Source organism: Parasteatoda tepidariorum, chromosome 6 (assembly GCF_043381705.1).
Source record: "Parasteatoda tepidariorum isolate YZ-2023 chromosome 6, CAS_Ptep_4.0, whole genome shotgun sequence".
Lineage (NCBI taxonomy): Eukaryota > Metazoa > Arthropoda > Arachnida > Araneae > Theridiidae > Parasteatoda > Parasteatoda tepidariorum.
Window position 1 is genome coordinate 90,488,686 of NC_092209.1, and position 26,991 is coordinate 90,515,676.

The 26,991-nt window shown below is 28.3% G+C and overlaps 1 protein-coding gene across 2 annotated transcripts; it reads right to left on the reverse strand.

Moving 5' to 3' along the window:
- Positions 1-257: 257 nt before the first annotated feature.
- On the reverse strand, positions 258-18,375 carry LOC107452875 (GTP-binding protein 2). 2 transcript variants are annotated; one of them, XM_016069496.3, is made up of 8 exons: positions 18,214-18,375; positions 17,491-17,609; positions 12,098-12,290; positions 9,557-9,747; positions 7,049-7,403; positions 4,981-5,180; positions 3,077-3,277; positions 258-2,215 (listed from the first exon to the last, which is right to left on the reverse strand). In XM_016069496.3, the coding sequence occupies exons 3-8, from the start codon at positions 12,279-12,281 to the stop codon at positions 1,637-1,639; spliced, it is 1,710 nt and encodes a 569-aa protein (XP_015924982.1). In that variant the 5' UTR covers positions 12,282-12,290; positions 17,491-17,609; positions 18,214-18,375; the 3' UTR covers positions 258-1,636. The 2 variants fall into 2 exon arrangements, with proteins under 2 accessions (XP_015924982.1, XP_071038968.1); XM_071182867.1 differs by lacking the exon at positions 18,214-18,375 and adding an exon at positions 17,750-17,968.
- Between the last annotated feature and the right edge of the window lie 8,616 nt (positions 18,376-26,991).

Sequence of the window (26,991 nt, forward strand, 5' to 3'; positions counted from 1 at the left end):
AAAAATGAAATTGTTTCAAAACCACATACTCAAATTTTATCAATAATTGCATTATTCTACTGAAAATTAAGTTTACATACTATTAATTATTATTGCTTAATAAACAATAACTAAAATGCTTAAAAACAATGATCAGGCATTAAAAAAATATAGAAATTGAGTTTCGAAAATGTGATAAAATTTTTTAATATATTTATCGACATTTAGTGAGTTTACCAATATTTTGGAGAATGCACGGGTAAAAAAATACTAAATAATTTTTTTTTTAAAAAAAAGGCTTATTACTTTATTGTAGCTAAAACAAATTTACAAACTAAACCAAAAAGAAAAATGTACTTAATTATTGTTTCATAATAGTTCCTCTAATTTTTATTAATCATTCTAATAATGAAACACATACAATAAATTATGTTTCATTAAAAAAAATGTAATTGAGGATAAAAAAAAAAGCTATTTTCATGCTCAATTTCCATATTTTTATGCTCTAGATATTCTGATACATATATGTAGAAATAAGAATAAATATCTTTCTATATTATGCAGTATGCATAACTAAGACATTTGTAAAACATCAAGAAACAATAACATAGAAACAGAATTTTTTTGAAATGTGGCAAAAAACTTATTTCAAAGTATTAAATTTACAATATCCTCAGAAATATATGAGTATAGAAACTAAAATGAACAGATAAAATTGAGGATAAAAATATTATCATTTTAAACAAATCAAAAAATAATTAAAATTAACTTTTCATAAGAAACAAAGTAAAATGTTGTTATTTTTGTACTAGTCTTATAATACTAAAAGTAATTTAATGTATATAGTGCATTAAATTACTTTCAGTTATACATATTATAATAAACTAAATGGTTAGTACGTATTTTACAGTAACATAAGATATTTAGTTATGTGGCATTTATTAAAACCAACTTATCAATCCATTCAATATGTAATTCATTATGTTAATTACATACTGAAATAAACTTACCAGTTAATACCTATTTTACGACATTGAAGTCCTTATTTATTTCCCCCTCCAAACATTTTCAGTTAAAATCAACCTTTCATTTATACATTCAACACTTTTCAAATGTATTCACGAGGAACATTGTAAAATTACATATTAAAATAAACTAAATAGCTGATACTTCACCTTGCAATTTTTTGGCATCAACATAACATTAATTTCTAGGTTAGTTGGGCACAAGCAAAAAGTTGCCAAAAAATGTATATATCCGCCATTTATTTTTTTTAAACAAATAAAATAAAGTAAAAGTATTAAATAACTTAAAAATGGTCAAATTTCCGTGTGCTTGGCCAATCAAAAAGCACAATTTTCTGTTAAAACCAACACATTATTAACCAATTCAATTTATTTTTGATATTAAACTTTCAGTGAAAAAAAGTTTAAACCATAATATAATATAGGCCACCTACAGACCGACATATTCTATTTAATATCTAAGTTGACTAGGGGGGTAAATATTTTCTGTATAGATCAAAAACAATGTAAATTAACTGTCTTAGAATTTAAACACTGAAAAATATTATAATGCAGCTATTTTCACACTATAATTTAATAACAAACAGGTCTAACTGAAAATGTGTTACTGAACAAATTTAAAAACCCGTAAGTTAATGATGAATGGGAGATATTTTGAGAGGTGAGTTATCTTCTAAGAGAAAGACTTGGGTGACTCGGCCAATGGCTTTGGTTTGGCCAACTCTGAGGAGAATTTTCGATCCAGGGTGGACACATTCTGGACGTTGTATAAATTTAAACATAACCGATGCTGTATCATTGACTGAAAGACTAGATCTTCCCATAATGCCTAAAATGGTTGCAGTTTGGCGGATGTTACCGATGTGAACGGATGCCTGGAAACCGGTGCATATATTGGTGGTGTGGAAGAGCACTTGTATCTTGGCCTGAAAGAAATAGCAAACAGGTGGTTTGACCTTCTCATTAATGAGAACCATCCCTTTACGTAGGATCATCTTTGTTTGGATGAATAGAGCTAAGGTAGCTGTTTCGAGAGCTCGAACCACTCTGCTTGGCACTTTGTGCCTATGTAAGGACTGCACTCTTGCAGGGTAAAACTTTCCACTGTCTGAGGGACCCACAAGTAAGTTATCCCCTTCTCGAACCACACCACTGGTGAGGAGACCTGAGACAACAGTTCCCACTTCTGGGACGTGGAAAGTTTCATCAACCTAAAATATAATGCAAGAAATTATAAATTCTGTAAACATTTCCATTAAAATACAGAAATAAAATTCCCCGATTCTTGTTATGTTTTCCAGAAAAATAAAAACCAAAACACATTTTTGCTTTATTCAACAAGCAACAGAACCCCCCCCCCCAATTTTTCAATGTTTTCCAGGAAAATAATAACAAAATTCCAAAATACATTTTTGCTTTATTCAACAAACAACGGACATTATACATAGATAGAAGCAATATTTAACATTTGAATGATAAAGAATCTTAAATGATGCAGATACTCAATGTAATTAAGTCTATTAATTAGAATCACATCAGTCATAGAGCTTTGACACATTTTTTACTTCAAAATTCCATTACCCACGGATTTATTTTTCCGGACTAAGTTCGCACAACACATTAATATACAAAAAAAATAAACATATTATTTTGGTTAATTATTGAGCATTGAAAATTATAAATTGTAATTAAAATTTTCATAAATGAATGAAAATCGAAATTATAAGCCATATTACATAATAAAATAAAAATATGTTGTCAATAAATATAAACAAATATAGTTTCAGGAAAAATAGGCAAAAATTTTCTTTTTAATTATCTGTTTAAACAGCTAAATAAACATATATATATATATGGGGAGAGTTGATGTCGACAATGTAATTTTCATCTATCAAAAAGGTACTCCATCATAGAATCAAGTCTTATATACTAGTTAATTAGAATTACATCTTTGTACTGGTAGACACACTACAATATATATATTTAACAAATATATTCTCATGGAATTTAAAAAAAAAAAAAAAAAAAACATGACACAAAATATAACTAGTGATATTCAAAGCAAGAGTTACCTGAAATTCAACTGGCTTTTGTATGAGATGTTCCCGCTCTTTTTGGTTGATTGTAGGAGGCAGAACATTTAAGAAGTTATATAACAGATCTAAACCTTCACCAGTGACGCAAGAAACTAAAAAGATGGGCGTAATTTTATTTGAGGCAAAAGAACTGGCAGCAGTCAGGGCATCATCTTCATTTCTCACTTGAAAAGATACCTAAAGACACATGTGTTACATTGTTATATAAATCAACATCTTTAATATGAATGGTTGATTACTAATCAAGGAGCATAGCCAAATCTTTCAACAAGAAATAAGCACCTTTTAAGCTCTCAAAAAATACTTTTAAGCATTATATACATTAATAAAATGCAAAATAATATTCAAAGACTTTATATGATCATGATAAAATAAGTAGTTTCAGACAAAGAATCTTTTTCTTGGTTATATTAGCTACCATAAAAAGATCAAGAGATTTTTCAGTTCGATTTCAAAGGGTGGAAGATAAAGCCTGAAATGGAGAATATCTTGCAAATTACAGCAGAGTAAAAATCTCACCAAACCCATCTCTGTAGATTTACATGCGCACTCGCAAATATTTCATCAAACATGTAAAATGAATGGCATGGCGCTTTCATACACTACGAACCGACGGTAAGACGAAGTGGATTGTGGTCGAATGAATTGTGAAAATGTTAATAGAACAATGTAAAAATCACGCTTTTGGAAAATGCGTGGCAAAAATTGACATGGTAAAGAAAAAGAAAAAAATATCTCATTTCTAAAAAGGGAAAATTAAGCACATTTTCTGAAAAAAAAAAAAAAAAGAAACTGAAAAAAACCACCTTTAAGGGCTTTTAAAAACAAAAACCGAAAATGAGCCCCTTCAAGCACTTTTTAAAAACGCTATGCACCATGTTAATGACGACAAAACGAATGAGTTAATCACTTAAAGTATAAATTTAAATAGAGTAGAACCAGAAACTGTAAACAATGGATACAATGTAACAATGATATAAAATATTAAATAATGGCTTGAGTATGCATGAAAAGTAATTAATAGGTAAAAAACTTCTAAAATAATGAAAGTAGAATAAAAATTAAAAAAAAGTTGAAAACTTTTCCACCCCCCCCATTCAAATAAAGCTTTAAGTTGGAAATTATCACCGGTCTTATTTTTAAAATATGTAAAAAACTGAATGGCTTAAAGTAAAATTTAAAACAATGACTGACGCTTAACCCATCAAAAAATTCCATTTCGTTTTTAGCTCATCTCTATTTAATGAATGAATTAATATTTGTATTAACATCAAATGTCGTCCACAACAAGTTTTTAAAAAAACGTATTTGAACTTGAGTAGATGCATAAAAAGTATTTTATTAACGTTTGAAAATTTGGGCAAGATATATAAATATATATCGGGAGAATTCGAACCAATAGGAGGAATTGAAAAAAGTTTGAAAGTAAGAGTGAAATTTTCATTTAAAAATAAAAACGTCTTTAAATATGATTTTTTTTAAAAATATCATTTTAAATATAACTTTCAAGAAAAGTGCAGTCAAAGATTAATTTGGCACTAAAATGTTTAGAATTAATATAATTGAACTTAAAATACTAATTACACCAAAGCCACACAAAATAAATAATTTATTATTAAATAGAGCTTAAAAATAAATTAACAGAATGAATGAAAAATGCCAAATATCAGATTTTTCTTAAATCCACTGAACCAGAATTAAGTATTTTTTGAAAATTTATAATTTTTGGCAGTTTTTAAATCAAAAATAGTATAATATGCGCCTTCACTTGTATAATGTGTATTTCACAAATATATTTTTTGAATTTTGATCCAATGTGCAATTGTGTATAACCACACTTTTTCGGCATACAGTTTATAAAAATTATGATATAGAGTTACCTTCTTATAGCCTGGCATTTGCAATAATGATTCGAGTTGTGAGAGTGTGCGTCTCAGGCAAATACCATTGGCTAAATCTATCTTGTTAATTACTACAACAATGGGAATACCAACAACAGTAGCCAGACCAAGATGTTCACTAGCAATGCCCATCTCACCCACTGCACTCACTACTAACACAGCAAAATGGGGAGAATGACCTAAAAATATCACAACAACTTTAATATGACAAAACATTTAAGTGAAATCAATACTATATTCATTTATCATATTTCATGTACGATTTATTTATATCATATCTGCCAACATTGGAAAAATAAATTGACGGAGATCTTACTAGCGACATTTTTTAGGCTACAAGTAAAGTTTTGATACATCATGCATATTATATAAGTCAAAAAGAGAAATTCAAAATTGGAAATAATATAAGCCCTCACATTTAGCGAAGTAAAAAAATATGTATAGAAATCTCAATTTAAAGAAAGATTTTTTAAAACCATTATTTATAATTACTTAAACTATTTTATTTAATAACCGCAGTTGAACAGCCAACCTAATTTTGGGTTTAGGATTGCTAACGTTCAACTCTGTAGCATTGGAATTTTGAACCCACTCCAGAAGACAAGGGAACTCCTGGATCAAGCATTGAGAGAAATTCGCCTTCACTGAGGATTTTTGATGGAACTAACTCGCACTTGCATTATTGCAGAATTAGTATTGACCAGTCAAAGCTGGGATCTGAACTCGGTTCATCTCATTGGAAGGCAAACACTCTATCCCCTGAGTCATCACAGCTAGACTTAAACTATTAACACTAAACATACTACAGTACTAGCAATAGCACAATCTGTTGAGGAATAAGCAAAGTATTTTAGCCATCAGTGGATATTTTATCACCAAATTTCTTCCACGAATACGGAGAAATTTGAGAATATACAGGTAAACATGAGATAGTCATTAAATAGAGAAGTCTTCGTTAAAAAACAGGAGACTTGGCAGGCATGCTACATTAAAAGTAACCAAGTTTGCTGAATGAATTTCACAACTAAAAATTATCATTTGTAAGAGATGACTCCTACATTTTTGTAATAGGCTTGATAACATAAAATTATTTATTTTGTCTTTAAAAAAGAAAAAATACTTCATTTTACTATAAGGATTTAGATTATAATAGCAATAAATTATTAATATTATCCTTTTCAGATATGCAACAGTTTTGAGTACATAAAATAAAACCAAGCTTTTTGATTGGGTTATTTTCATTATTTTGAAAACACAATCCTATTTAATAAAAATAATCTGAAATATTAGATTTCATACATGTCACAAAAATACAGTAAAAATTAATTTTTCTTCCTAGGTGTTAATCTGCTGCAAGAAATTTTTTCTTAATTTTTTTTGCAGGGAATCCAAAGAAAAGACATTATTAAATTCCCTGTAGGTTCAAGATTTTCTGCCTGTATTGCGCAGATGATTTTTAATATTGAATTTTATAAAATAAAAAAATATATTATCATTTAAAATAAATAATGAATCAGAGTAAAAACAAATATTATTATTAATGGACAGATTAATATTATAAAATGAACTATGTATTTGAAAGTAAGGCAGGTTTTCTTCTAGATTTAAAAAAGGGCATTATATTCCTCTAAAAAGAGAGAAAATCAATCACAAAGAGGAGCATTATATTTCACAAAAATTTGCATCGCACTTAAAAAAAATCTCAACTTTATCATAAAAATATTAGGAATTTAAAAACGATGTTAGAATAGCTGAAAAAACACTATTAGTAACTGTGATAACTGCCAATAAAGCGATTGGAATTTAGTGTGGATTTGAAATGGAATCATCGAGAATCAATGATAACTTAAATAATAAATTTGCTAACCACAACATCCTATTACAAATATCTGAAATGAAAAATCACACAGAAATATCTGAAAAAAAAATATATCCTTAAATGACGTAGATTTACGATAGAATTGTAGTGAACTGGCATTTTCGACAAATTAATGCCATCTTTATTTTGTAACTGTTACAATGGAATTGCAGTGAATACAAATCTTACCCGTCAAACCAAACACTGTCGTTTTCAGATATTTTCTGTGTCCAGCTAAATCAATAAACGTAATCAGTTTTTTAGAGCTATCACATATTTCCTCTGCTGTCCTACAAGTGCTGTAAGTCATAGCAATACCCTGAGAATCAAAGCCAAGAATTTCATGACTAATACTACTAGTTCGTCCACTTTGTATTTCGTGTAAATGTCGAAATAAGTTGAGCCTGGCACTCCCATGACCATTATCCATTTCTCCTTGAGTAAGAACACCAAGCAGAGTACTTTTACCCACATCAGAACTGCCCAGTACGGCCACTCGGAGCTCGATTGACTGCTGGTCTTCTGGTATTTTTCGGATCAAAAACTGCAATTCAGAACATTATTTATAATTTACCATTTCAATAAATTATTCATTAACCCAAACTGTTAACAGTGGCATACATTTCAGAAAAATGGACCAAAATTAAAATTTTTTTTGGACTGTTTAATTTTGTTCTTTATATTATTATAAAAGTTAGAAAATGGTTTTTTATTACAAAAATTTTAAATGCAACGATTTCAGTATTTATAATTTTTACATACGCATAAAAAAAAAATGGATTACACACACATCTTATTTAATTACAACATATTAAACAAAATTTTCAAGCTAAATATAATATAACTAGTATAATATAATATAAAACCATAACAATATGATTTTAATTACATAAATTTTTTACAAATTTTTTTCCTCCCTTGACCCACATTTTACCTCGCGACTGAAGTCGTAATCGGTGAAAAACTAGGACCACTATTGCCATCTATTAGGAAAATAGTGAATTAAGTATCCTAAAGTAGAAACGAACTCAGCTCGGGCTTTACAAAATAGAAACGCTAATTTTTCTCCTGCCCGAAGTCAGTTCAGGTATCACTAAACACTGGCAAGGGGTTAATATTAATATCAGTTAGGCTTAATGACTTTATAACATTTAGCTCTAATATTACTTTAACTACATGTATCAGAAAATGTTTTATCAAAAGTCAAATTTTCAACAAAAAAAAAAAAAAAGCCATTTTCTGTAGCATAAATTCAATTAGTTGATTTTCATAGCTAATAATTGTCACAGAATTGAACCCTGCCAATAAAAAATACTTAATTACAGAACTTTACATCGGTCGGATTTTACAAAATCTATAAATTTAATGGCTCAATCAAAAGTTTCAAAAAATTAAAAACGCTATTTTAAATATCTAAGTACGAAACTGTAAACATGGATAAGAAGTATAATTTTTACACAGTTTATGATTTCAGTTTAATGATTTACATGCCTGACATTACTATCTAGACAAGTGAGGCATTGTTAGTTTTGTATTTTCTTATGCTAAATTCAATAAAATCAAAAAAATAGGTTGAGGGAATTAAAAGCATGAAAGTTATATGGATTTTGTAATATATAGTATTTCATAATATAAATTACATTTTCCTGATCAAAATTTTTAAAGAATTGTACCGTATATAATAGAACTTGTATTGTAAAGGTTTATTTAATTAATTTCTTCAACAAATCTAATACAAAAAGATCAAAATAAGAAAGATTTTTTTAATGGGTCATTTATAACAAAAAATATAACAGAACTTCAGTCGGACTTCTAATTAACAAACTTTCATTTAGCAAATTTCTTTATTTCACAATTTTTTCGAGGAACCTAAAATACTCTCTTTTTAAAATAACTTCCAAATAGCAAAGTGAATTTTCTATTTAAGGAGCTTTTCTTTGAGATATACTTTCCTTATTTCCAAAAATATTTCGGAACATTTCAAATTTATCAACGTCTTTTATGGGGGAAATGACATTCAATTAATTTTCGCAATAATTTAAAACCTTTTATAAAAAGCAGTAAAATCCCTTTCCCTTTTTGTTTGCATTTCATACAGGAATCCATGGAAAATAAATTTAAACAGAAATTTCTAGAGCATGGAACTATGATGTTACAGATCGTACTATCCATAAGTTTTGCTAAAGCTGGAACCTTAGTCAGAGCGGAGAATTAGGAAAATGTGGAGGAAGAAGATGACATTTCTTTAGAAGAACTTAAAAAAATATGGGTACAGCTAAGAGAGAACCACAAATTAGTGATGCTATACTAATTAATGATTTATTGAAGCTGCAACCACAGAAACATTACTAACTGAATCAGATATTTTGGACAGTATTTAAATAAAAACAATACAGCAATAAATTGTGAAGACAAAGAAGATGAAGAAATCAACAAACCTTCATATGATAAAATCATTTGAAACAATTTCGATAGTAGATAATAATTTAAAAGATAAAGGTGTATTAATTGCCAATTTAATTATGACTAGTGTTCCTGAATTTAAAACCTCTTTTGGGTTGTTCAAGTATTTAAAATGGTGATTTTTTATTTAACAAATTTTCCATACAACAAACTTTTTTATCAGGATTTAGCGACTAGGTTAAACAGAGGTCTGATTGTATTAAATTTAAAAAACAATAAAGAACATCATTATACCTCAGCTACTCTTCTTGTTTCTGCATTTAAATTATCAGCTATGCAACGTTCCCCTAGACTTGTAATGTCAGCCCCAAGCTTTTCAGCCATTCGATACAATGTGTGAAGAGATTCTTTCATTTCTCGGTCATCTAAACCTATTAATTTGCCACTGTCAGAAACACCGATGGTGTAAATAGCCTCACCTTGACCTGAGGACAGAGGATATATAGTTCAGAACAAAAATAATTTACAAATTTTAAGAATTTAGTAAAAGAGATAATTTTAAAAAATAATGAAACAGCTCTTCTTAATTACTTATTAGTAGAAATGCAATATATTTTTGGAAAAAGTTTGTAAAAAAAATTAGAAAACTTAATTTGCAATTGAAGAACTGCCCTAACTTAAAAATGAATGTTCACATTTAATTTGAAAAACTTAAAATATATATTTAATCATTTATAAATTCAAATAGAACTACAAAAACTGGAGAAATTACTTTGGTTACACTTTTAAGTGAATATCTTTCCTGCAGTTATGTATATAAAAAATATATATTTATTTTATTTACAACTAAATCAGGGTTGCCACTCAAATCTGGAAAAAAAAATTCCCTGTACATATTATACACAATGAATATATTAAGAGGAAACAACAATTACTGTGCTCTTGTGTGAGCTATATTGTGGTAACTATATTTATTAGTTATAATTGCTGGAAAAACAGCCGAACATACTTAAATAATGATGTAGTAAATGAAATAGTTTAGTATAGCTGAAATATAATGGTTAAATATCCCATAGATTATGCTTTGAGTGGTCACCATTTTTTAAAAGACAAAAATAAGAAACAAAATTCCCTGCATTTTTCCAATTTGTAAAGAAAAAAAATCAAAATTCCCTGCATTCTCCTTATTATTTTAGGTGATTTTTAAATTCCCTGTATTTTCCAGGTTTTCCTGTGAACTGGCAACCCTGTAAATAACAGAAACCTTACTCTATTTTGACACCATGACTACAACTCAAAAACACTTATCTGTTTTATAGAGTCGTAAAAAAATTGCTCAACTCTTATTGACATATGCGATGCTTCCTCAAAATGGTATTATTAATTATCGACATTATTACATCGCATTATTAATCATTTTATAAAATATAACACAATCTTGGCATACATCCAAAAAATAATACAACTATCACAAAATTGCTTCTTAATGCTCCACAATTTAAATCTTTGCGCAAAATTTTACAGAAATTTCACCGCACACTACTTTCTAAAGAGGAAAATCGTGATGCTGCAAAGCCGAAAGTTTGGAAAAGCTACTATAGAGGTTACAAGATAACCCCTTTAAATTTAAGCCAATCCTCACAAAAATACATCTATAAAACATTTATTAACCTTCTGCGTACGGTTCAGTTTTTATACTTTCCAGTCCTGAAATACAGGGAGAATTTTTTATATTTTCTTTATCTACATACGTTACAATGTATATCTTCATCAGTTGTTTTCAAATAATACAAGAATTTTATTAGCTTTTACGTTTTCAAAGAATATATAATGCAGCACCAGCTATTTCAACAGGTGGAGTTTATAAGTGGAAAAATTCATGCGATATTTCTGTTTTCAGATGAATATAATTTTTAAATATTTTGTCTCGAAAAACTTGACAAAAATTTTATAAATTAGAAAAAATAAAATAAAAGCCCAGATTTATGGAATAATCCTAATAACTATCTTCAAAATCAAGATATTTTAGTTTGTTATTCTCACATATAACGTTGCTGACACTCTGCAAATTCTTATCTTTTATAAATGCTTATTGCTCGAAAGAAAAACAAATACATAGGGGAAAAAAATCCTGAACCCTCTAGTGCAGTGTTCCCCAACCATACAACCGGTCCGCGGATCAAATGGCACAGGGCAGCACATTTCATTAAAACTGAATTTAAATTCCTAGGCTTATACTCCTAAGTAAAAATATCTGTGTTCCATTAAAATTTTATTTATTTAAAAAATAGGGGCCCCCGGAGGTAGTGACATAATTTTTTTTAATGTTTGTAATGTATCATTGTCTCCGATTACCCCCAGATGGAACCGTCTCATTGCAAAGAAACAAGCTCAGGGTTCTCATTGATTTAACATTCTAGTAAGTTAAAATGTTAAATCACTTAATATTTATTTTTTGATGTAACTGTATTTTACTTTGAAGGCATTAATTTAAACTATTAATTTAAATTAATTAATTAAATTAATAAATAAATAAAAATTAATAAATCAAAATAATCTATAATAAAAATGCGGTAAAATTATCAATCATTGACTGGTCCGCGGTGATAAAAAGGGCAGGGAACACTGCTCCAGTGCATCTAGCAACGAAAATAAGCACCAAACGATGTTTTTTTAAACCTACATGGGAAAATAGCGGGATCAGTATTGAAGCACGGGGTGGGGGGAATTCTTTGCCTGAGATATTCACGTGAACCTTTGTCTGGGACGAAACTGACACCCCGCTCAAATTGAGAGAGCCGAACGCAGAGGGTAAAATATGAAAGAATTATTTACCTTCCCTCAGCCGCCATTTCATCTGTGTAACCAAATGTTCAAATCGACTTTTAGAAGGATTTAGAAGCTTCAATTTGTATTCTACATTACCATCAGCAGCTTCTGGTGGCAAATACTCAGGAATTGATGTTACAAGAGTTTCATCTTGACACTCTGGATCAAATAAGCCAACAAAAGAATCCATAATCTAAAACTATTAAAGAAACATTTTACCATATACAGTCGGACTTCTATATAACGAACTTCCATTTTACGAATTTCTCTATTTTGCGAATTTTTTCGTGGAACCAAGAACATTTTGGAAATTTCTTCGTTAAATAACTTCTAAATAGCGAAGTGAATTTTCTATTTAACGAATTTTTTTTAGATCTACATTCCCCATTTCCCAAAATATTTGAGAAAATTATTAACTCGTTAACGTATTTTATGGGGGAAATGACCTTGAACTGATTTTCGCATCCCCTTAACTTTTAGAGAAAGCAGTAAAATTCCTTTCCCTTTTTGTTTGCATTTCATACAGGAAATGCAACGCCTCTAGAAAAGGGGGGAAAGGGTCAAATTCCTTGAATAGGAAATGAGCAGAGAAGATAAAAGGAATGGGTCATCAAAGTGTGTGGTCCCTGGTCCCTTATTGACATGTCCTATTATCTCCACCCCCACTGTTCACTTCCTTTCTAGAAAAACTTTCAACTTTCTCGTTGTTCACTCGGTAGAGCTCCTGTTTTAAGATTGCTGATCAGAGTGCTGCTTGTTGCTTTTCTTACGGCTGCAAAATGTCGAAGCGAAAGTGCCTGACTATTAAAGAAAAAAATTACAAGATAAAGGTGCATCAATTGCAATTTTAATTATTTCTAGTATCCATGAATTTAAAACCTATTCTACGTTGTGTAAGTATTTCAAAAGATGATTTTCTATTTAACGAATTTTCCATATAACGAATTTTTTTTCGGGATTTAGCGACTTCGTTAAATAGAGGTCCGACTGTATTTCAATCAGATTTGTTTCATCATCCAAAGAGTCTATTTTTAACCATAAAATTCAAATTGTGGATTGTCAGTTGACACTATAAGAATCCATAATCTTATGCTTTAAAACATATTTTTAAGATTACGCATTACAAAAAAGAATGCATCCAGTCAAATTACATAAAAATAAATTTATCAACATCGTAAGATGATGTCCTTTGCCAATCATTCAAAGAATAAATATCAAAATAATAGGTTAGGTTATTAGGTAAAATATTTATTTATCTTAAATTTGTGTTATAATTTATTAAGAATTACGGTTGCTTAGTCTAGACATAATCAACACATGCCTTTAGTAAAGACGTAATCAACACATTTTTATTTTTACCAAACAATTCATAAAAAAAAGGTCAAACTTTTTAAAGATAAAATTCATTAACAAGATCATTCCAAGGTTAATCACGCACATAATAAATTATGCGAAGTATCAATGTATTTTAAATTGTATTTTAGTCTATTATGGACAAGGAAACACAGAATTTAGTACTGAGATTAGGTATTTAAGAGGATTGGGGTTTTTTTTATCTCCAAAAACTGGTTAAAATCTAGGATAATTTCTAATAGTAAAATTAAAACAATAAAGTACAGTACTATACAAATATATTAATTTATCTAATGTATAAATATTTAATTTAAGTAGATATTTAGTTTTTGCGCAGTAGAAAAAAAAGTAATTTTTATAAAAAAATATTTTATATTCATAAAAATATTTTATATTCTAATTTGTTTAATGGAATGTTTATATCGCCTTAATATAAAGGAAAATTTTGTTCGATTTTCATTTAAACTCCCCCCCCCCCACTGAATAAGGGCATAAATTATTAGAATGGTTAAAGTTTATTTTTCTATTCTTCTTTAAAACTATTTTTGAATTAGGGAACTTCTAGCACATCTTTTGTATGGATATATTTAAAGTAAATTTCCTTAATGAAATTTTTTTTCAAGCAGACGTGAATTTTTTTTAGGAAAAGAAGTATTTGATACATGAACTTCACTACCCCCAATATGCATAAATATAATTGTCATGGTTTTTGTCCTGGCAGTTACATATATGGTTAAACTGAACATCAATCACTGAAACATTATAAACTTGTCAACCCATGGTCTTTTGAAATTGCAATGAAAAAATAAGTGCTTAATTTAATGCAATAATTTATCAATACAAAATAGCTGTGGTTTTTAATTACAGGAAGACAAATCTTTTAATAAAAATAACAACACAATAAATAAATATAAATAATTATAAAGAAAAATATAATAGGATTAGCAAGGGCAACCAAAAGAAGAATTTAGTGGTTTGCAACTAGCAAATATCATGCCTATTTTTTTATTATTCTAAAAATATTTTTACTGACATTATACCAGTTTTTGACATAAAATTTGTACTGTTTGACTTATAAATTTAAAAAAGTTAGATAAAAATATTTTAAATCTTTAAATTAAATATGGTACAAGTATATCAGGACTCTGGACTGACATACAAGTGCTAACGACCCCTGACCAGAAGGTCAGCAGATAAGGGACACAGGTCCTCGTCCTCTTTTGTGGATCGGGGCATATTTACAGGGTATCTATAATTCAGATTTTCAAATTCATGACTTTCCAATGACTAATTCCAAGAATTTTTCCTCCCTTAACAAAGTTACTATTTTCTCCCGACAAAAACACAACCATAAATTTAAAGCATTATAATAACATCAATTGAAATGATAGGCATAACCAAAATTGTTATACTCTGCACCTTCATATTTACAATTTTAATTTTAGAGTTGAAGCAATAAAATAAACGAAAAAGTACAAAAGCAAATTATATTTTTTCTTCTTTTTTTCAGCAGAATTATATTTCACAGATACCTTTCAGGTTCATAGGAAAGGAAGGAAATACTCCCAATTTTTCTGTTCTCATTTCGGAATTTAAAAAATTGACCGATGACTGGCTTGCTTAAGCTAAAACTTTACATTGAGAAAATAAAAATAATAAATAACGACAAAAATTCTGAAATCACAGAAGTTTAAAAGATAATTTGTTCTAGAAATTATGCTTTTTCCTTCGTTTTTTGAAAGAACACTCCAATTTTTAAAGAATATGATAAAAACATTTTATATCTTAATAAAATATGAATGTGAGTGGGGATTTTGTTACAAATTAAGATGTTCGGAACACCATGATATTGGGGGGGATAAATTCCATTTTAAAAATTAGATTTTTCGACGACCTAAATCCATTACTTTCCATGATTATTTTTAAAAATTAGTTAAAATCATGACATTTCATAATAAATTTTGTTCAATACTGAAATTCGTGACTTTCCCATGACTTTGCAGGTGCAAAGATAACCTGTATTTAGATATGGAGAGATAGATTGACATGGCTTGAGGGAAAGGCTATGTAGCTCCTCGTAATAATTGTCGAAACTGTACACAGTTTCATCCAATTATAAATGTATTTATTGCTTAATCTTATAATCAAGAATATAATAAAAACAGGGTTGGAGTTTTTGCCGGCAAAAAGGTGTTTTTGCCAGGACAGTGGCAAAAACCTGGTAAAAACCGGCAAAAACTGGTAAAAACCGGCAAAAACCAAATTATCTAAATTGCTGATTAAATATTATTACAAAATACTTCAAACAAATTTAAATCAATCATAAGGAATAATAATTTTGATACATTACATGAAAAAATTATTTATAACATATTAATAATTAATATAAAGGCAATAATTTTTAAAAGATTGAAAGTTTTTGACCTCTTTTCATTTTAGAATCCTTAAATAAATGTTTTTTTACAAATAAATAAATATTATTTGTATATTATTATTATTATTATTATTTATTATAAAAAAATTATTATTTGTACAATAATTAACTACACATCTTGATAGATATTTTATGCTTTAAATTATAGTTATATTAATTTAAAATAAGTTCATTTCACTGGAAAAAAGAGAATAATCGCAAATTTTCCAATCAATAATGTTTTAAACTACTAAAATGATATATTGTTACATAATGATTTAATTATGGAATAATAATTTCGCTAATTTTTTTGTAATTATTTATATTTATAGTATATATTTCAATCTTAGGAATAATTTTGTATCAAAAAGGTATTTTTGTCCTCTCATCTTGGAAAATATAGGTTTTTGCCACTTTTTGCCATTTGCTTGGCAAAAACCTGTTTTTGCCAGGACGGTTTTTACCGGTATTTACCATGGTTTTTTCCACCTGTGGCAAAATCATGCCAACCCTGAATAAAAATGTATAAATAATATCCTCAAATAGTCTGGGCTTCAAACAAGTCTAACAAAGGGAACCATAAAACATTTCACAATTTATTACATTATTATTATTATAGATACTAACAATATTAACATAAATGGAACAATCCTTTAAGCTAGGATAAAGCATTTCGGGTCCCATTAGACTAAAATTCAAAATAATTTTTTTTTTAAATGACAAAATTTTTAATTTTATCCAAGCACTATATACATTAACAATAAACTAGTTAATAATAAATTACTAGTTTCTGACAAAGAATTCTTCACTTGACTATATTAACAGTGATAAAAAGATACAGATTTTTTGGTTCAATTTCAGAGGGTGGAAAAATTAAAATTTTCTTTCTTACAGAAATTTGCACGTAAAATTTTAATCATACATTTAGATAATTACTTTTTGACACACTCAATTTACACCGATAGTATTGTAAATTGATGTAATGTCTCGGTTGTATTTTTGGCAGTTATTGATTTTCGCATGGTTTTTAAACATCTCGGTATATTTTAAATAATATAGAAAATTCGTATCCTGCATTGGAGTATTTATTTTTTAAGACAATAATTCTACAGATTTTTTGGAAGTTATTGCTATTCATTTCTCCATAGTTTTTAAATCCAATATTTCTTATACAATATTATTTATTACACAAAAACTAAAACGAAACATGCGTTTGAGGAGTCCAATTTACGTGATTTCGTCATAGATTTTTTATTTTTCAAAAACTAATACGAATTTCATGATATTTAAAAACTTTTTTAGTGTGATCATTATTTACAAAATGCAAAGAAGTAAATAATATGTGTGTTCTCCCCAACAAAATGTGGGAATATCACCCACAATATTAGAATAAAAAAACTATTACATGTTCAATTAAGAAAATTATAGTTATTATTTTTGTAAACACAGCATATTTTATTTTAAATTAGTAGCATCTATGTTTGTTAGAATTAAAAATATCTTGCAGAAAGATTTTAGTACTAGAGAGTTTAGTCGCAGATAGCTCAAATAAATTCTGCCACAGAGGCAAAAAGTAGAGCGACAATTCATAAACTTTATGATTAATAGTACATAATATAATTATAGATCTTACCTAAAATTCAAGAAATAATCGAATGACACTGTAGCGGATATTTCTTAATTAGATCTTTCGTATCATAAAGCAGAATTCTAAAATATATAGGGCAGTGACAGGCAGCACTAGAAGTCATACTGTAAGAAAATAATTGCTGCAATCATTACATAATTAAGACAAAAATTAAATAAGATGTATATGAGGCATTAAGTAAATGTGCTATAAACGATATTTAATAAAATAAAAGTTTCTATACTGATTAAACAATCATACCTACTTGTGAATAACTGAAAAGAACACTAAGGCTTATTTTTTTAAAGAAAAAACAGCATATAATTTGTAGAATCTTTAATTTAAACATGCATACAAATAATGTTTAATACTTTGTAAATAGCAATAATAGCGACATTTTTATATTTAACTAATATTTATGAGAAGTACTAAACAATCTAACATAGAAATCTAGTTTACTACAAACACAGAATAAAACTGAAAACACTTTTTTTAATGGAAGAATTTATTGAAATCAAGAGTAAACAAGTTTCAGAACATCGAACAACTATTTTTAGAATGTAGGTATGGTAGCCAAAAATACAATTTTAAGAAAATTTGTCGTTTGACAGCTGTCAACCAAAACAATCGTTTAAATCACAACTCGTTTTGTATTAAAGGTTATAGATCTCAAATACCTATTAATATGTAAGTTATGATGTAAAAAATGGATGAAATAAGGGAACTTACCTGAATTGTCAAGTTAATTTTAAAACTTCTTGCATAGTGATTGCATAAGCACAAACGAAAACAGTCAACCAAAGACACGAGGCTAAATCCACCTCGGATGCATTCGTTGATTGGCTGGTGGCAATGTCTCCTGTACAAATACTTTACCAATCGTGTTGCAACAATTTAATACCAGTTATCAAAACAACTGTTACTTTAAAATATCTGTTACTCTTGACGGAGATGACGTGCAATTTATGAAGCTTTTATTAGTTTTATTTCATTTATCATTTTTACGTGTGGGTAAAGATAGAATTTTACTTAATCTCTACTTCAGCTTTATTTTGATAAACAAAATTTTTAAAGTTGAAAATTTTTAATATCGATTTAAATAAAAACTCTATATTTAATTCTCAATTCAAAAAATTCAAAATAAAAACTGATTTTAAACTAATTTAAGAAAGCTCAAAATTCTGGAAACTTTTTATAATTATGCAGTGCAAGCGTAATACATTTTTTTAAAAATATCTTTTATGAACTTTGAATTTATTTAGTAATTTTTTAAACACTTTAAGAAAAAAAATACCAATACAAGTTTTATTTGAACTATTGAGTATTGAAATAAATGACCCATAAAAAAAAAAAAAAAAAAAATTCAAAAATGATTAATACACAATATGTAGTAACAAAACATGCGTTAACTTTTATTTTTTATGACTCTTCTTTTTGTGTACAAAAAATGTAGTGATGGGAAGCTGAGATAGAAGAAGCTAACACGAAAAAATGCTTTATTTTTAGATTCCACTCAATAGATGGTTTTAAAAATCGGTATATGTATCTCATGTAGAAATTTTAAAAAGACCAAAAAATGAAGGGGAAAAAAAAAATCGAAGACAGTAAAAAGTTCATAATATCCAATTTCCTCTCTTATTTTGGTTCACTATATCCACAAAAAATAATATTATATGTGTATAGCAAAGCACGGGAGCGAACTTTTCGTTCACTATATCCGAGAGTTCACTATAAACCATGCTCACTATAACGGGGTTTGACTGTATGAAAAAATAAGCATTATTTTGTTTGAAAAGTTGATTTTTTATTAAAGAAAAAAGCTTATTTAATGCAAAACGTGCTAAGTTCTGCTGGACATTTATATTGCTAACATAAGTAAGGACACACTAATATAATTTTAATTTTTCGAGATGCAGAAATGATTTAAAACTTCTTTATGAAAAGAAAAGTGAGCATAAATTAGTTCGAAAGTACTCATATCATATAAAGAAATATTTATGAAATAAAAAAAAACTGATAAAAAAATCATATATGTTGCTAGCGAAAGGGAGAACCTTTTTTCGAATTTTTATAATTTCTTGTGCTGCGGAAGTGATTTGAAGCTTAATTTTTATTAAGAAGAGTACTAATTTGTTAAAAAATATTCGCAAATCTTAAAAATTAATTAATTCATTTGAAATTTTTCTTTTTTATTAAAACATGAGTGCCAATTTGTTAGAAAATGCCAGTATATCCAGAAAAATATTTATAATTTTTTTTTCTGAAATAATAATTAAAAAATAAATAAATAAAATCTTGAAAAAATTTATGATTTTTTAATTTTTTATTTTATTTTTAATATTAAAAATATGGCCACCTTCAACTTGTTATCCCACAACATATTTCTAAATTTTTGTTTTTCCAAAAAAAAAAAATAAAATAAAATCTTGTTTACTTCTGGAATTTAATATAAGATTAGTAAGGCCATTTAGCGGATTTCCAATTTTTAATACAATTTTGCGATTTAAAACTTTATTTACATTAAGAAGTAAGCTTAAATTTGTTTAAAAAATACCTACATATATCTGAAGAAATACTTATAAACATTCATAAAAAAAAAGACTTTGTATTTAAGCATATTAAGTTCTGTTTCATATATATTGCTAACGTAAAAAAAAGACACTTTGCGAATTTTTATAATTTTTTGCGATGCGGAATTGATGATTGAAACTTGATTTATAGTGCGACGATTAATATTAATGTTATGGATATCAGTGAAATGCAAGGTAAACAACAATATTTTTGATAAAACATGCAATTAGTACAATAACAATTATTCAATATATATGAGCATATATTTTAGAAGTATTTTTACTAGCTTTTATATAATAAATATTAATATTAATAATATTATATAATATTAATATTATTAATATATAATACATACATTAATATTCAAATTGGATAGAATTATGAATATCTTTATGCTCTTAGAATTTAAAATCTTGAATTTAAATTTATCAGAACCAAACAAATAAAAACTATGTAAGTTCAATTTTAATTTATTATATGAGATTTTAAAACGCGTATAAATATTATTGTAAAATTATTTTTGATTTTTTGAAAGATATTTATCATATTTTGGAGGAAAATATTCTAAAATGTTCAGTTCAGCGAAAAAATTCAACAAAAAAATTATGCAATATTTATAATTAATAAAATTTATTTTATAGCGAGTAGCATAGAGCAAGTTTAAAAGTTACAATAAGTATAAACCGTTATAAGAAAATAAAAGTACATATTAAAGTAGGCAAGTATTATTATTATTATTTTAACGATTTTCCATTTCCACTTCTCAACGCATTTCCGTATTCAGTTAAAAAATCGTAGTCAGATGTTTGAATATTATGGAAGTTTAGCGTTTTTTAAAAAAAAAAAATAATAAATATATGAAATGAAATTATAAGAATAAATTAAGCGATAAAGCTTAATTTAATTTCTATTGCTTCATGCAAATAATTTTTGAAACGAATAAATATTTTAATGACAGGAGGAAGCATTTGAAATAAATTTTAAGTTGTGAGATTTACATAGTACTTTCCTTATGCAGACTTTTTCATTGAATTCTAAAACAAAAGAGGGCGCCACGTGCTAAAGCATCTGCTTGAAATTAATAAAAGCGATAAAAAAAAAATTATACCGATTTATTCTTTGCATTAATAAATGAAACTTTTTTATTAGTATATAAATAGAATTAACAGCTAATAACAATTTTAAAACAAAGCAAACAGAATGTAAGTATTAAACAATGAGTTTTTTAAGGAACAGTAATATTGAATTATAACAAAGATTTATCAATTTTTGGAGTACATCTACATCATCATGCTTTTGAATTTCATAATTTAATTTACTATGCGTGAAAGCAGAACAAAATTTCTAATTAAAAACCATGCGATTTAGATCCATTTCAATTATGTGAGAATCTTTGTTCCGGTGGTTACGAAGTTCTGGAATTCCATTTAGCATTTGTTAGTTCCCCAAATTCCTTTACCCATTGTTGCAATCTTCTAAATTTAGAACATTGCTTCTAAGAATAATACTAATAGATGAAACAGTTTCTATTTCATTTTTTAAATAAATAAGGCAGTTTTTCAGGCGAAAAGACTGACATTACAAGTTTGAAAAAGATAGGTAGGTACTTTATTGACGTCGCACTAGAGCTGCACAATGGGCTATTGGCGACTGTCTGGGAAATATTCCTGAGTATGATCCTAGGACAGGCCAACGCAATTCTGCAGAGGGGATGGCTCCCCTGCTTGGTAGCCCGACGACCTTATCGCGAAGTCGAGCACTTTACGATAGAACAGTTTAACAAGGACCGAAACCGCGCACCCTCGGTCCTTACGCAGGCTGATCAAAGTGGTCGCCCCCCACTTACAGACCACAGCGAGTGATGCTTGACTACGGTGTTCCACTGGGAGCCCCTGTCTTCTACAGCGGGACTTGTATGAAAAAGAAATGCTGTAGTTCAGAAATAGGTTTATGCTATAAATAGCAAAGATATCAGAATGAAATAGCCGTATGTCACAGTAGGCGGTGCCCAGAAATCCAATCAGCTACCTCAAAATGTCTCTTTACTAACTATAAAAGTAGTTTACATGTTATATATGTACACTTATTAAATTCAATCCTTGCATGACTTTATTTTTTACAATACCTAAAGTTTCTCCGATGAAGAAGAAAAGAAGTCTAAACCTGGAGAGAAAAGTAATGGAAACATGTTTATTGAGTAATATTAAAAACACCAAAAATACTTTATGAAAGCTATAATATTCCTCTTCTATTAGTTTCAACAAAACCAAGTCATAACTTAATACATATTTTGCTTTCTTTTTTAAATGAATAGAGTAGAGATTCAAAAGTTCGCACAAATAAGTAAATGTTATGCGAAAAGAAGGATTTTTTAAAAAAAAAAAACATGTCTGTGGTAATAGTTAACGAAGATAATTTTACTGGTATCAGTTACAGGTTATGTTGCTAAATCTAAATTTGTTAAAATAATGCTTTCATTTAATTTTATTGAACGTATTTTGTTGTTAAGAGATAATGTATGCAGGCATGCAAATAATGCATGAAATTTTCGGAAGCAAATGAATGAAACATTTCAAAGGGGAACATGATGTGTTACAAGCAGTTGCTTTTTTATAATTTTTTTTTATAACCGTTGTTGAACAGCCGACCCAATTTTGGGTTTTCGACTACTAATGTTCAACTCCGATTCCTTGTCATTTTGAATCTAATCCAGGAGACAAGGGAACTCCTGGATCAGTACCCCCAGAGAAATTATTTATTATGGGAACATGGAGGATTTTGTGACTCGACAGATTTAACGTGCATCTGTTACCATTTACTGCACGGGGAGTTCTCGGTTGACGGAGATCGAACCCACGACCTCTTGGACACGGGCCCAGTGCCCTACCAACCATGTTATCCCGTCCCAAGCAGTTGCTTTAACACTGGTCTGACATAAAAAAGCCTTTAACTTGAGAGAACACAAATTAAAAGCTTTTCCTTTAATAATATCAGTAAAACACAGGCAATTACTATGGCATTAAATTTCGAGGCAAAACCATGAAATTTAAGAAGAAAAAAAAAAACCTTGTTGTAGCAGTGCTTTTTCAAATTTACCGATGATAAGCACCAATAACAACAGTCAAAGACAATTTGAAATACATAGTTTTATTATTGGTTTTACTAGGATGAAACTGGTTTGCACTGGTAAGTCTAATAATTAGGCCAGGGACTATATATATATGATTTACAAACAACTAACAAATTCAATTGAGATTTTGATAAAATAAACTTTTTCTAAAAAAAAAAAAGTATTTTAAAATTAAATACTTGAAAATCATTAATGATATAAAATTCGACAGAAAACTCACTGCATGAAGAAAAGAAGAAAAAAAAATACCAATAAAGTAGCGCTATAGTATTATTTCATAATTAAACTTGAAATGTTCAAAAAAAAAAAATCAGCTAAACATAAAATATACTTCGGAGTAAGAGAGACTATTCTTAATAATAAGAATTGATTAATAAGAATAATTAATTAAAAATTTATTAATAATTTTCGAATTAATAAGGGATTTTTAACAATAACGAAGCTTTAGAGTCATACGTAAGTATTGTTCAAAGCCCATTTAAGTTCAAAGCCATCTGGAATTCCTATTAAACACATTTTAAAAGAAGTACTATAAACAAAATAAACGGGTGGTTGCAGATAAATTTAGAATTATTAATTTGTGGATGTAGTCCGCTAATGCTATCACGTTTACGTTGATCATTTACTTTATATACATTTTTAAACTTGTAGTGGATGTTAATACATTAAATTTAATTAATTAATTTTAAAAATTAGTAGGAATTGACTTATTTTTTTATATTACTCGTTTATTAATGATAGTTAAAAGCAAGCAAATATCATTTTAAAATATCTGAAAAAAATATTCTGCATTTTAATTTATATCTCTAAACCCGTGACAAATTTCTATTTTAAAAACATGTCTGCTCAAAACTATCTAAATTAATAATTTTTAAACTACCCACTGTTTCAGCCACTGTTGACGACAAAACAGTTCTCTTCATTTTATTATTATGCAATTCATTGTTCCAGTTTTTATGAAAGGTAGCCAACTATGAATCGAACAATAAAAAAATTAAGATATCAATCAATCAATTACAGAAATGGTTTGTTATTAATAGAATACCCATTTTGTCTTGTGTTTATTTATTTAAACATGGAATTACTTTCTTCAAAAAGGAAAAAAAAAAGGTTAAAAATAACAAAGTAGCTGTTAATCAACCGAAACGAAAAATGAAAATAGGAACAAGAAAAGTATAATCCTATGATTGATTCATTCGTCGTTTTTCTTTTATTTTTTATTGATGTATTCTCTTTTATTGATGTATATTTGCATTTTGTTTTTCCATTTCCAATTTTTTTTGCGATTAACTTTTGTTTTTTGCTTTTCGAATGAATTTGATAAAACTTAAATTAATTCATTTCTCGGGGGGAAAAATGTTTTTATTTTATTTTATTGGAAGCTTGTTTGATCAAAACGCTTGAACTGCACTCGAAAGTTTCAGTCATATCTTATTTTTAAAAACCCAGACAGGCCGTTTTTTTAATTATTCTAATAAAATTGAACATTTTGAATGTTCACTTGCGATAATTGAATAAGATAACTTCGGAATACCTATTAATATACACATATTTTATAAATTTAGTTATTTAAACAGTATTTTCTAGAGACCTTCTAAGTTAGACCCATGTGTTTTGGCGTAAAGCATTAATTATATTACGGTTTCTATTAATATACACATACTTTTTAAGTTTAGTATTAGACGTTTTATAAAAGAGGCCAAATTAGTTTTCAGCATTTTAACATTTGATTATTATTTTTAAATTATTAACTGTTAAACTAACGGTAAAAAAAAGTATCATGCGAGCCGAGCCTGCTGAAATGCAATAGCGGAGTTAAATTTTCACTTGCTATAAGAACCATTTTTATTTGTCAACTGAAAGAGAGATTTAACAAAATTGTAATTTGTTTGGAAGTTACTGGAATTTTAAGTGCTTTTTTTTCGTTTCCCCCCCCTTAAAATGTTAGCTATTGATCTTCAATATAAACATATAAGCTCGTCCTTGAATTAATGTCATGAGTAAAGTAAAGAAAAAAAAAAAAAAAAAAAANAAAAAAAAAAAAAAAAAAAAAAAAAAAAAAAAAAAAAAAAAAAAAAAAAAAAAGAGAGAGAGAGATAAATTTGATTTTGTCAGATATTGCTAAGTTTTTTTAAAAATATTTTTAACATTTATATAGAATTTTTTAAAGGAAATTTATGTATCGAAAAAAAAGCAATAGAAATAAGAACCCCTCACTATTTGAACTGTTTCAAGTTTCATAAACGAATTAAATTATTTCTCGTCTATTTCGTCTTATTAAGTCACACTATCTCTATTTCTCTTAGGTTACTTTTTCGATGTAGAGTTGTTAATTTTTTAATACCAGGTAATCGTTCATTTCTATGCGATTCAAACTACTAGCTATTCTGACTAGCTAGAGCACTGTAATTTCTACTGCAGTTCACTATCTGTCTACAATACAAATCGTGTTTCCTCTCAATTTCTGATGAACTAGAATGCTCTAATCTTCTCCGAAGTTCTGTGTCTCGACTCAAAAATTTCAATCGCTTCTTATCCACTTTGTAGAAATTCGACAGACACAAAATTTAACCAGGTGATGCACCTATAAGATGAGATAAAAACGTTAATTTTTCTTTAAATTTAGAATTAGTAATGAAAGAGTTCTTAGAGTTAGTTTGCGACGAAAATTTTCTTCTGCTCTATGGTATCCTCTTAAGAGAAGAGAATCGCTTTATGGAAAAAATCTGCAAAATATTAAGGATAGAGAAGGGGGAAAAAAATGAGTTCAGGTTAACCCTAAAATTTCAACTGCTAAATTAAAATATTCTAAATGCGAATAATGGAAAGTAATCTATTTTGATTCAGCTCATGGTTTACTCACTTTATTATTATTTTTTTTTTTTTACAACCGTCTTCGAACAGCCGACCCAATTTTCTGGTTTACGACTACTAATATTCAACTCCGTAGCCTGGTAATATTGAACCCAACCCAGAAGACACGGGAACTCATGGATCAAGTATTGGGAGACATTTGCCTTCATGGAGGACTTTTTGAGGGAACTTACCCGCATTTGCGTTATATGGAAAGGAAAACCACGAAAACCTCCCACTGCAAAGGGACTCTAACCAACGATCCGTCTACTACTGAGGGTATTTTACGTCAGCACTGTGGTCAGTGCAAGCCGGATGCGGATTCGAATCGATCAGCCATCGCTGGGTATCGAACTTGGTTCACCTCATTGGAAGGCGCGGACGCTCTATCACTTGCGCCATCCTGGCCTTCACTTTTTATCTTATAGCGGTACCTTCCCTAGCAGCAAAATAACTTGGGCTCCCACTGGACAGCAATATTCACGAATACTGGCTCAATAAGGGATCAAAGGGCCGATATTTTTTCCGATATAGGCACTGCATAGAATTGTCAACCGATATTTCACTGCCGCTTAACGAACAATATCGGTCCCATATAGAATTGTCAGATTCACCCGATATCTCATAATCGTTATTCAGCCATTAAGAGCCCTATTTTGGCCCTATATAGGCCAACATTGACGCTGCATAGGACCCATATTTAAAAATCTAGACATCCGAATATGCTCCTCGGAGCATGTTCATATACAGTACCTGGCCATATTATTCGACGCACTGTAAGATTCTATGTAAAATCTTAATTATCAGGTGATACTCTATACAGCTTTATTGTTTTCACGTTACTGAAACCGGTTTGCACTTGTCTACGTTCACGTGTCACTGAAATAAAGTAGGCGATATATAATATAAATTCGATGATAGCATAAATTAGGCCATATATATATATATATATA

Excerpts from the sequence above, each read along its gene's own strand:
- LOC107452875 (XM_016069496.3), bottom strand. The coding sequence starts at position 12,281 with ATGGATTCTTTTGTTGGCTTATTTGATCCAGAGTGTCAAGATGAAACT. Across the intron at positions 7,404-9,556 it reads AAACAAGAAGAGTAGCTGAG|TTTTTGATCCGAAAAATACC; the intron begins GTATAATGATGT and ends TCTGAATTGCAG. Across the intron at positions 5,181-7,048 it reads GACAGTGTTTGGTTTGACGG|GTCATTCTCCCCATTTTGCT; the intron begins GTAAGATTTGTA and ends TGATATTTTTAG.